General features: G+C 36.0%; 1 protein-coding gene across 2 annotated transcripts in view; it reads left to right on the top strand.

The window, feature by feature from the left end:
• The window catches only part of LOC126971192 (filamin-C), a 162,298-nt gene that overhangs the window by 64,800 nt on the left and 84,720 nt on the right, over positions 1-12,778 (top strand). For both annotated transcript variants that reach the window (XM_050817355.1, XM_050817356.1), the window contains exons 8-11: positions 3,356-3,519; positions 4,658-4,833; positions 7,442-7,554; positions 9,818-9,999. In XM_050817355.1, the coding sequence (XP_050673312.1) occupies positions 3,356-3,519; positions 4,658-4,833; positions 7,442-7,554; positions 9,818-9,999 (635 nt within the window). The remainder of the gene's footprint in view (positions 1-3,355; positions 3,520-4,657; positions 4,834-7,441; positions 7,555-9,817; positions 10,000-12,778) is intronic.

Raw genomic sequence — 12,778 nt, forward strand, 5'->3', positions numbered from 1 at the left:
TATCTGTTACTATCTGTTACTATCCGACAATTTATATTATGACTTGCACGTATCGACTTAAATGGTAAATATGTAGGTTTTTTGTTTAAAAGTGTTGCAAACTAACAATGCAAAATACTGTAGAGTTACCATCTGCAAAGAAAAATATTTTATTGAATTAGGCGTTATCCAAACACACACGTTGGGTTTGGGTTGGGGTTGAAACACTAAAACACGTTTCAATTTGACAGAAGATTAATGGACACTAGATTGTTTCAAAACGAATTTATGCTACTGATAGAAGCTAGATCAAGTAATGAATATAAAATTGAATTTCCCATGCTCTGGAAACACCGCGAATGATATCAGCTGATTCAGGTTTCTGCTGTCTCGTACCTGAAGTGCCGTGTGCAAAGTTTATGAGGCGACGCTTAAGCGGTGGTTCACCTAGAGTTAACCTATGTGAAACAAGTTTGATTTTTTTGTATACTCATTTTGGTTATTCCAACATTAAATAAATAAATGTGTAGGTATGTACACATTGATGAGTTGTGATAACCTATTTGATAATAATCGTTTATGGAATTTTTTACAGAATATAATATAACATTGGAAACTCATAAAGCTAAGAACATAATATCATAAGCTTAAGAACCATAATGATATCACAATTGTAAATTTATCAGCCCGTCACCGAATAACAAAAAATTCCGTCCCAATTACCGGAATCCGTTGTTGTGTACTCGTATAACATGACATTGAAGGCTGAAAAAACTTTGAATGTGTTTATCTACAGAGGTACATTAAATCATAAAAGTATCGTAGCCTATTCTCGGAATGACACTAATTTCCGTCCCAATTACCGGAATCCGGGGTTACCGGAATTGATATCAATCATACTTTCTAGAATTTATTCAAAAACTTAGTATGTGTTTATGTACACACATTAAGTCATCAAAGTATCGTAACCTATTCTCGGAAAGACAAAAATTTCAGTCCCAATTACCGGAATCAGGGACTACCGGGATTAATATAAATCATTCATAGAATTTATTTAAAAACATAGGATGTGTTTATCTACATAAATCAAATCATCAAATTTCCGTAATAATTACGTATTTCATAACAATACCATTTTAAAATTTATCAGCCTGTTCTCGAAATGACAGTAATTTCTGTATCAATTACCCTGAATGCTAAATTATGCTATATAGAATTGCTAAATTACCGCTTTGTACGTTCAGCCAGGATATAGCCTCTCTTTGATCAAGAGCATAATTCATTTGGGAATACATAGATGCTTGTTCATTTCCAAACGTATTTGCTACACACATACCTAATTTCACGGTTTTCGAATTGCACGGAGACCTAGCGTAATTTGAGAAGTACATAATATATGTTTTTAAACAAAAAGAGTATTTTTTAAACGACTTCCAAAAGGAGCAGGTTATCAATTCGATCGGTACTTTTTTTATGTATGTATGTACACCGATTACTCTGAGATTTATGGTCCGATTTACGTTATTCTTCTTTTGTTTGATGCGAAATAGATGCCATTTGGTCCCATAAAAATTTTACATAGTTTGGCGCAGTAGTTTTCATTTTATGAACATTTCTATGAAAATTTTCGTCTACCTGGATGACATAATTGTTTACTGTGTACGACTTGTTTTGGAGTTTTCATTCAAGTTGCTAATTCTAGTTACGATTATTGTATTTTTTGGAGTCCGTGTCATCCAAGATAGGTTTGTAACGACATACATAGGTGAGATGTACTTGAGTCGTGAGGGGGTGAGAGACGAGAGCGGGTCGCGGCGGAAGGACACCGATTCCAAAAATTAAAATAATCGTAACTAGAATGATATTGTATAAAAATACGCAGTTATTTTTATACTTTTTAGTGCATGTTATATCTATTGTTTTGGAATAATGTTTTTGAAGTTGGTTGTTTTTTTGTTAAAAAATTTTTTATCTGTCTTTGTTTATTTTGTGCAACTCAAGAACTCGACCAATCTTGATGAATATTAATGAATTGTAAGAACATGGAATTTCGAAAAATATGGTATTATTATACCAGAAATTTTTTAGTGTTACTTTTTGATAACCAATGTATCTTCATCTTAGATCTAAATAGCCTACATATTAGAATAGTGTTCAGCTTAGCATAGACGCACGTCCACGTCGGTCGGGCAATACCTAGCCTTTAGATCCAAGTGTGCAAGAGCGCCCTGCTAACAGCTGGAATCCATTACCAGTTGGAGGCTCCTTTGCACAGGAAGCTGGCTAGATTATGGGTACCATAACGGCGCCTATTTCTGCCGTGAAGCAGTAATGTGTAAGCATTACTGTGTTTCGGTCTGAAGGGCGCCATAGCTAGTGAAATTATTGGGCAAATGAGGCTTAACATCTTATTTCTCAAGGTGACGAGCGCAATTGTAGTGCCGCTCAGAATCTTTGGGTTTTTTGAGAATCCTGAGCGGCACTGCATTGTAATGGGCATGGCGTATCAATTACCATCAGCTGAACGTCCTGCTCGTCTCGTCCCTTATTATCATATAAAAAAAATTATACAGATTGTATTCCAAATTTACCATTTAGCATTTCATTAGATTCAGGAATACCTATATTCAAATTCAAATATTTTTATTCATTATAGGACACAAAATAACTTATTGAGCGTCAAAAACTACCATTCATACAATACTGCCTCAGACTTGAGAAGAATGGGCGCAATAAACTCAGCGGGCTATTTTTTGTTATATAAAAATATGGATTACAATGTGATATCGTACAATAAACATTTATAATTAAAGAGCCTGAGGGTGTTCGCTTTATTCCCAGTCTGTAGTGTCATTAAGAAAATCGTTTGTGCTATAGTAACCTTTCCCACACAAACGTTTTTTAACAATTCTTTTAAATTTCGTAACACATCTGTTCTGTACATTTTCTGGGATCATATTGTAGATTCAACAATAGACTTACTAACTCGACCCAACCGAGTTGTAGGCATAACCAGGTTATGTTTGTTCCTCGTGTTAACATTATGAATGTCACAGTTTCTAGAAAATTGCTTACGATCATACAAAACATTATCAAAAATATATTGAGAAGCAATAGTCAAAATGTTTATTTCTTTCAATTTTTCTCTTAATGATTCATTAAGACCTAGGTTACAACACGCGAATAGCCCTCTTCTGCAGCACAAAGATGGTATTAATATCGGCTGCACTGCATATACCAATAAACCCCTAGGAGTTCAGTAAACCTTCCTAGGTCCAAGAACATTTGTTGCTTATCTTAAGCAGCTGGTCTGAAGTAAATGCTGTAGCATCATATCATGGGTTATTAGAATAATTCTCATCACGTCCTTTTCCAGGTGTACAACCAGTACTTTCAGCTAAGGATATGAGCCAAAATGAGTCAGAACACTTAGGTGTAATGGCGTGGGTTACACAGTTCCGAAATGTAGCGCCTCGACCACCTGTTCACGATATGTTGCGGGTCGCTCTCGACTCCACTTCGGGAAGAGTTGGAGAGCCAGTAAGTATCCAAATTCTTTATAACTTTGGATCGTTAAAAAAAAGTCTATTGTGCGATTCGATGGCCGATAGATCATAAGATCTTTGACACGTCAAAGCTGAACTTTTGTAAAATAGTCTCGTAATCCTTCATTTTTTTGCATGTGCATATCAATGTGAATGTATGTTTTTGAAAAGGTCGATCCAGCAGTACGTTGCTATATAAGTTCGTAACTGTATTTAAAAATAAAAAACGGTGCCGTATAGTAATCGTTAAAAAATAATGAAAAAAAGGCGTGAGGGACAATAAACACGTTTAGTTATAATCGACAGACAGTATTAACGAAACAGCTGAGAAACGGATATTCAGATTTCAAAAGTGACTGGCTTGGATACATAGAGTATAGAAAGAGATAGCAAGCCACGCCAGCCACGCTAGCCACGTACAGTGACATGAGTGAAAGCGAAAGCCACGCTGGGCTGGAGAGTTCGTGGCATCTTCCACTTTGTATACTTATATATTATTTTATTTATTTATTTTATGAAAATAAGGAACGAGACGATCACGACACTCAGCTGATGGTAATTGATACGCCCCACCCAGTACAATGCAGTGCCACTCAGGATTCTTGAAAAACCCAAAAATTCTGAGCGGCACTACAATTGCTCTCGTCACCTGGAGACATAAGATGTTAAGTTTCATTTGCCCAGTAATTTCACTAGCTACGGCGCCCTTCAGACCGTTACACATTACTGCTTCACGGCAGAAATAGGTGCCGTTGTGGTACCCATAATCTAGCCAGCTTCCTGTGCAAAGGAGCCTCCCACTGATGTCCACTATATTATAACGTGTAACGGTGTTAAATCTGATGCTCCTGTGTAAGGCTAAAATCTGACGCTTAGCAAAGATAGTGGCCGCGTGGCGAGCGGTTCGAAGGACCATTTAAAAGCTTTGCTTCAAAACAGCTCACGACCATAGCTAATGAAGGTAGAAGCATGCTAAAGGCCAGCAATGCTGCTGTGATTTGAATGTGGGAGCGCCGATCACTTGGCTTCAACATCATCATCACTTTGCCCTCCTTTTCCAAAAAGACGGCCATTGTTTGGGCCAGTATTTTACTGACCGAAACTAAATGATGGGTAACCACATTTCTTTGCAGACATACATCAAGGTGGAGAGTATTTCAAGAGACCTGGCGATGTCAGACGTGAAGGTGTACATAGTGAACCCTCTGGAGCAGGAGTCGCGGCTAAAGCTGGACTCGCGAGGAGCTGGGGAGTTTGTTCCAGAGCATGCTGGCATGCACGAAATTGTTCTCGTTGCTGATGATATTAGGTACAATATAGTTTATTTTAAAGTGAAAACTTCGGTTTCGGCGTTGAGCACCTTTCTTCGGATGGGTATAAAATGTTGAGCTCGCGTCAGGACACGTGACCTGATCGAAAATACGTAAGACATTCGTTGAAATTATGGATAAAAGTTGATTTTTCTATGAGCAAAATTATTTAATGTAAAAAAATTGTAATAGTTTAATTTTTTTTAAGTAATATATCTACTATCATTTTAATGTACGATAGCGCAATGAATGAATATTGTATTTTTTATTGTCAATGAACAATAGCTGCAGTTATTAGTAAAATATCATGTTGTTTAAAATCGTAATTATATCCTAACGTTTTTTTGTTATTTCATTTATTACAACTTCAAGGATGACCCCTTGATCCATCTGGGACATTTTTACTATATAACAAAAAAAATATTTGACCGATAACGAAGTAATCTACGATCATATGACGAGGGTTTATTTTTTTCATTAAAAGATATAGAACCCGGAAAAGTCACTTAAATAGCGTTTGGATTTTCGCTAAAACTCCCTGGGAGGCCTAGCACAATTAATTAATTCATTTAAAAAATCTCAGTGAATATTCAAATTCCGTTTTTTTCTAATTGATTGATTTATTTTTCTTGTTGATTAGTAAGACAAAAAATTGCATCGTCCATTTATGTAAGCTAGCCCAAAATATATGACATCGTCAAACAATTTTCCGTGACGGCAAGCTGGTCAATTAAACTTTCATAGATATTTGACATCAAAAATTTGGGACAACCAATTTCAAAGGTCAGGTCAGGCTCATCTTCAAGTGACATGAAAACTCATTTTCACCTCACCAGCACGAAAAGAGCGATATTGCTACGTGAAAACTCGCAGCAAAAACGCTGCCAGCGTGAGGCAAAGTGATTTAAATTTCGAACCCCACGTGACCATATGTCCGGAAATTACTCCGCGTTAAAAAAATAACAATGCGATCCGGTGCGTTCCGAAACTCATTTTAGCCTAGCGTATTATCTCATTGTCACAAAAATGTATATGTTACTTATCGAAATTTAGATTTATAAATTTTACTATACAGCAATATTATCTTAATTGTTTCTCTTTCTATAACCTATAACACTTTTCTCGCTAGTCGAGGTGAAAAGTTGCATGTTTCGCACGAGAGCAAATGTTTTTTGGGTCGTGCCTTTAAATCACTCACTACCTCAGTAGTCTATATTAGAATTCAATTCTAGACTACTTTGCCAATTCGTGATTTAAAGTCAGCACACGCAGCAAAAAATAACTTTGCTTACTTGTTGAACAAATAACTATTATCCCCCTATCTATATCTGGAACGATAAGGCATAACATTAATAGAGCACGGCAATACTTCAAGCCGGCCCACATACTAGCGCTCTACAAAGCGCAGGTCCGGCCACACATGGAGTATTGCTGTCATCTCTGGTCTGACGCACCCCAGTATCAGCTCGATCCATTTGACCGCGTGCAACGCAGAGCAGCTCAAATTGTCGGGGACCCAGTGCTCTGTGAACGGCTGGATCACTTGGCGTTGCGTAGAGACGTCGCTTCATTGTGTGTCTTCTACCGCATTTATCACGGAGAGTGTTACAGACTTCAAATTTGGCAGGAATATTCCATTCGGCGAGTAGTGGTCGGCTAAGAGCTGATTCTTATTATTAACAGAACAACGTCTGACGGGTCAACTAGTTCTATATAAACAGAAACATCATTTACATAATATAATTATAAGTATTTATTACTTACAGAGATCGTTTATACACGCTTTTTATTAGCTTTACCTGTATTGTTTGTAACCGACTCATTTGGGCGCGATTTAGACCCACTTTAAACGGCCAGATTTCGTTTAAACTTCGTAGATTTATCGAGGACCGATGACAATACATTAATGTAAAGCATAAAAGGCATTTATTTTCTCAAAATTAATTCCTTTAGAATTCTTATTGATGTCATTTCTAATAACTACTAGATACTACTACCGCTTCGGAAACAAATGCCGCTGAGAGAAAAGAAGCGGCGCGAGAAACTCTCCCAGCATTCTTTTTTTGCGCTCTTTTCAATAAAAGCAGTGGAGTAATAGGATTTACGACAGAGCCATTTTTTATAAATATTTAAATTTATTCATAGATAATGCCTGAACAGTGGCTGAGATTTTATTATAGAAGTGTATACATTTACCCTTAAAACTATTATGTATCTTATGACCCCCACTACTTATTCTAAGTTACAAGCAATCCCTTATTTAATCTAATCCCTTTCTAGTGTTGTAATAATGAAAATCACTATTAAGAGCAAAAAGGTGACGATTTTTGTGAACATATATTAAATTTTCATAAATGTACTGACAATGAACCGTCATAATATTTATTTCTATAAATTTTTCTTTGAGAGACTATAGTAAAATTATTCCATTTTCATTTTGCATAATAAGATTTTTGTTTTGTTAGTTTATAATATAATTTTAGTTTAGTTTTCTATAGAAGCGTGGTTTTTAGTTTTTTTTAAGTACTATTTATTAAGCTCATTAGCTCCGCGTCGCTAATACCAAACAAAACGAATTGTATTAAAGTTTCTGTGTTTTTTTAATAGAGTCGATGGAAGATACTTCTTCCGCGTGATACCCAGATTAGTATCAGTACCTCCTCCGGGCATGGCGCCTTGTGCAGCCGGCAGCATTGTCGAAGTATTGGTTAGCGCTACAGGTAAATATTAATTGAGTAATATATGATATAAAATTAAAGTAAGTAGAAGAAAATTTTATACAAGAAGTTTCTGAATATTTGCTTGTATATACAACAACAATATACGAACGCTTCCTGAGAATTTAAACTATAGTACTTATAACTATAGAAACGTCAGGTTAAATAAATAGTAAGAGTATTTTATTTAAATATGTTTTTTTTTATTTGACCACAAAGATACATAGAGTGATATTGAAGTCTCCAGTTGGAGGCTCCTTTGCTCCGGATGCCGGCTAGATTATGGGTACCACAACGGCGCCTATTTCTGCCAGTAAAGCAGTAATGTGTAAGCATTACTGTGTTTCAGTCTGAGGGGCGCCGTAGCTAGGGAAATTATTGGGCAAATGAGACTTGACATCCTATGTCTTAGGATTAGGACGAGCGCAGTTGTATTACCGCTCAGAATTTTTGGGGTCTTCACTAAACCTGAGCGGCACTGCATTGTAATGGGCAGGGTATCAGTTTCCTTACCAGAAAATCCTGCTCGTCTCTTCCCTTATTTTCATAAAAAAATGTAAAACACTCGCGTTGATCGTACTATTGTTACACTAAAATACTGTTTTCTTTGTAACAATAGCAAAATATACAAAATAGTTTAAGGCGTTGTTTAAGATGGCACCCAATGCTAGACTAACCAATATACGAGTATAAATAGTACTAAGAATTGAAATTTTAGAGAATTTAACTATTTCAAAAATAATAACGACTTCTCTTACTCAAACAATAACCGCATTATTCTCGTCAAAAAAAAAAAACAATGTACATAAAATGCATTTCACAAAATCGCCATGTGAGCCCAACCTAAATTTTAATAACTATACTAAAATGGCCTTTTTGTAAATATGATTATAATAATAATAATAATAATAACAATTTATTCCTCTTAAAAACATAGTTTACAGCAGCTAGTGGCCCCAGTCACCTTTTAGGCAAATAATGTCTGTACCAAGTGTCTCCGCTCTTCCATTTCAGCAATGTGTTATTTTTAACAAAAGTTTTATTGCCATGGTGGTGAAATAATAATAAAGTTATGAAATGAATATAAATTTAGATTATTAAGTTAAAACATTAAATGAAAACATAAAAAATAACTCCACCAGTTTCCAATTGAATGTTTACTTACGCTGATTGCGTGGCGTACATAATTCGAAGCTGAAAACTCATCAAAAATATATTTAATACCTCTGTATATATTTGAAATGGCTGTTATTTCACTGTTCAATACTTTATAGTTTACGCACGCCTTTGAAATATTGAAAGCTACTATTTCCTTTTATTTTAACAATTTCGCATTCTGCTCACGTTTTTCATGGCTTATAGCACAATAAAACAACAAGCCGTACAGCTAGTTAAAAACAGCTTAGCAATGTAGAGTATAATATGACCTTTCAGTAATGCGGATGAATGATTGAAACGGCAGAGGTATTATTTAATTAAACGTCTTTCTCCACTTCATTTATAAAGTAGATTATTTATGTTGCAGTAGTATTCTGTGTACAATGTTTCTGTGGTTGTGTGTAATAAAGTATTAAATGGGTGTGAATAAATAAGTAATCCACGCAAAAGTGTAGTGCTTCTGTAATGTTTGCTGATGCATCTGTATATCATGCCATAATGCGTAAAAAAGCGGTCTCCATGCTGCAGCGTCTACGTGTAAGAAGTAACAGCATCCTAAAGATGATCGCTACCAGAGCTGAATACTCCTTTCAGAAACACTGGATACAGTTAGCTCTAGGTTTATAAATATATTTGGCTAATAATACTTTCATAGTTCATAAGAAATATTGTTACACTTGTTGTTGAAAGTTTTTAACCAATGTGTGTTGCCAGTGATGACATACGGAACGCAGACGTGGTCGCGTGCTCGGAATTTCCCTGCGAGATCGAATCAGAAACGAGGAGATCCGTAGGAAAACCAAAGTCACTGACATAGCTCAGATGATTGTGAAACTGAAGTGGCGGTGGGCAGGGCACATAGCTCGGCGGACAGATGGCCGTTGGAGCAGTAAGGTCCTCGAATGGCGACCGCGTATTGGAAGACGTAGTGTTGGTAGGATCGTCATGGCGATCTTTGGGGGAGACCTTTGTCCAGCAATGGACGTCTTCCGGCTGAAATGATGAAGGTGATGATGATTGTTACTAATATATGTGGATATCTCTCTGAATTAAATTAATAATAAAAAAAGGTATTCTGAAACAGTATTCAAAAGATTTCTTAAAATAGGGGCACCACGTCGAGAGGATATCGATGTGACTGCCCATTCACCAAGTGGACGAGCCGTTCCGTTGGAAGCTAGACATCCACCACCATCAGCACCAGGAACTACTGCCTCCAGTGCCACTTTTCAGCCTGATGAAGCTGGCACTTGGACCATTGCTATCACGTACAAGGGAGAACATATACAGGTATGTTATTTATTGCTTTGTATATATTATGTATGTTGATATTATTGCCATATACGACCAAAATGTTCACGAAGCATCCTTATACAAAACAATGAATTCAAGCTCTAAAGATCGATGCATCCAATATAAGATAATGTATATTGTTATGGGGCAGTGCGGCCGATATTAATACTATCTTTGTGCTGCAGAAGAGGGCTATTCGCGCGATTTATAACCTAGGTCCTAAAGAATCATTAAGGAAAAATTTAAAGAAATAAACATTTTGACTATTGCTTCTCAATACATTTTTGATAATGTTTTGTATGTTCATAAGCACATTGAGGAATTTTCTAGAAACTGTGACATTCATAATGTTAACACGAAGAACAAACATAAAGTTGTTATGCCTACTACTCGGTTGGGTCGAGTTAGTAAATCCTTTGTTGGGCGATGTATATGCTTCTAATTTAAAAGAATTGTTAAAAAACGTTTGTGTGGGAAAGGTTATTATAGCATAAACGATTTTCTCAATAACACCACGTAGTGGGAATAAAGCGAATACCCTCAGACTCTTTAATTATAAATATTTATTGTACGATATTACATTGTAATCCATATTTTATATTAAAAAAAAAGCCCGCTGAGTTTCTTGCGCCCATTCTTCTCAGGTCTGAGGCAGTCTCTTTTGAATGGGTGGACGTTCAATAAGTGATTTTAAATCCTATTTTGAATAAAAATATTTGAATTTGAATTTATATATTTATATAATTTATTACTTTTTCATAAATATTTGTTAAAACGCTTTTTACTTTGAACACGATTTCTTATAATATTATATTCGATGCAGCACCTTACAAACTAATTTGTTATGTATATTACAGACATTGTAAAAAACTCTATTTGATTGTAAGGAGCAGTCGTTGAGTTTCTTGTAAGTTCTCACGAGACTTTTTCCGAAAAATTAAATAGATTTAGTATTTTAAAAGAAATATTTATAGTGACGATTCAGAAGCGCTATTTGAAGCTTGATTGAATAAAGTTTGTTTGACTTTTACTTTCACTTTATAAGACAATAACTGTTCTCTCGTAATTGTTATTGCTAATATAATTAAAGTGTCAGAAGAATCTAAAGAGAAGAATGAGAAGAGAAGTGATTTCTTATTACACGATCTCTCTAATTATTAATTTTATAAATAACGGTTTGCGTGCCAAGAAGTTTTGTAAAAAGTCCTTGACCATGCCAAAGCGGAGTGAAATGGATTATTTTTAAAACAAGATATTTACCTTTGCGAAAACTAATCAAACTATTCAGGGTGATTTTGATGAAAAAAGCCCGCTGAGTTTGTCGCGCCCAGTCTTCTCAGGTCTTCATTCATTTCGGAATGAGTGGTAGTTTTTGACTTTCAATAAGTGATGTCACATCCTATTTTGAATAAAAATATTTGAATTTGATACCTTATAACAAGCGATACAAGTATTCGTTTTTTTGTTAGCAGTAATAGCACAACACAAGTAGTAGGACAGTAGAGTAAATCTGCAGTCTCCTTGAAATTTATAACTACGTCTGAGTAGAGCGCTAGGGTTGGTACGTCTGAGTAGAGCGCTAGGGTTGGTACATACAAAAAGATTGACGATGCGACAGCGCAGCTTATTTAACTCTCGGTGGCGTACGGCGTGACACTCAATATTTTTGCCTTCCCAAGATTGCTTGGCGGCCGTGTAAATTGTGTGTATGTGTGCGTGTGTCGATTCTAGCACTGTAGTATGAAGATAAAGTCTTTTTATATTACTATGTTGTTATAATTAGTGTGCAACGAATTATTGGTACCTAGTTAGAAGTAAATTACTCACTGCTGTAACGTATAATAAAGATAATACAGAAATAAAATTTGAAAAACTTTTGTTTTTTTTTATGATGCGAGACTCGAACTCACGACCTCTGGCGTTCCGTGCGTTATGTTTTTAAAGTGATAACCCTCACATTGTTTAGATTTACAAGAACGACATCTCAAGTCAATTTCCTAATATGCAAATATTGGGGTTGAGCAGGTTATCAACTGTAAAGTAGATCGTGTAGATGATGCCACAACCTGAGAGTTGAACAAAGCATACAAGATTTTATGACGATATGTCACTCGAACGGTTAGCTCAGTTGGTTAGAGCACTGACACGGAACGCCAGAGGACGTGGGTTCGAATCCCGCATCGTTAATTAAATTTTATTTGTGTATAATAAAGTTATTTGCGGAATTATACTATATTCTCGGAAGTGGTCTTGTAGAAATTCCGTACTTTTTTTTTGTGAAAATACGGGACGAGACGAGCAGTACGTTCAGCTGGTGGTAGTTGAAGCGCCCTGCCATTACAATGCAGTGCCGTTCAGGATTCTTGAAAGACCCAAAAATTCTGAACGGCACTACAATTGCGCTCGTCACCTTGAGACATAAGATGTTAAGGCGAAGAGTAAGCAGAAAACACGCAAACATGGTGTTTTGAGACAAGTTTTGTGGTGATAGTATAGCATTTCGAGCTATGAACACTACTTAATCCTGTTACACATATCCTTAAGTCTTATTTGTAGGTTGCTAATGCTTGCTGTTGGTTATAGTTAACACTGCCGAGCCTTTTTGAACTACCACTTTTCTTTGAAGTTAAAGAAGTTTTTTGGCATGGCGTGACGCCTTTTTTTTATATGAGAGGGGGCAAACGGGCAAGAGGCGGAGAGGTGAGGCAACCGCCCATGGACATTCGCAATAACAGGTGTGTCAAGAAATGCGTTGCCGGCGTTTAAAGTGGGAGTA

The sequence above is a fragment of the Leptidea sinapis genome, chromosome 23 (genome assembly GCF_905404315.1).
Source record: "Leptidea sinapis chromosome 23, ilLepSina1.1, whole genome shotgun sequence".
In the NCBI taxonomy this organism is placed as follows: Eukaryota; Metazoa; Arthropoda; class Insecta; order Lepidoptera; family Pieridae; genus Leptidea; species Leptidea sinapis.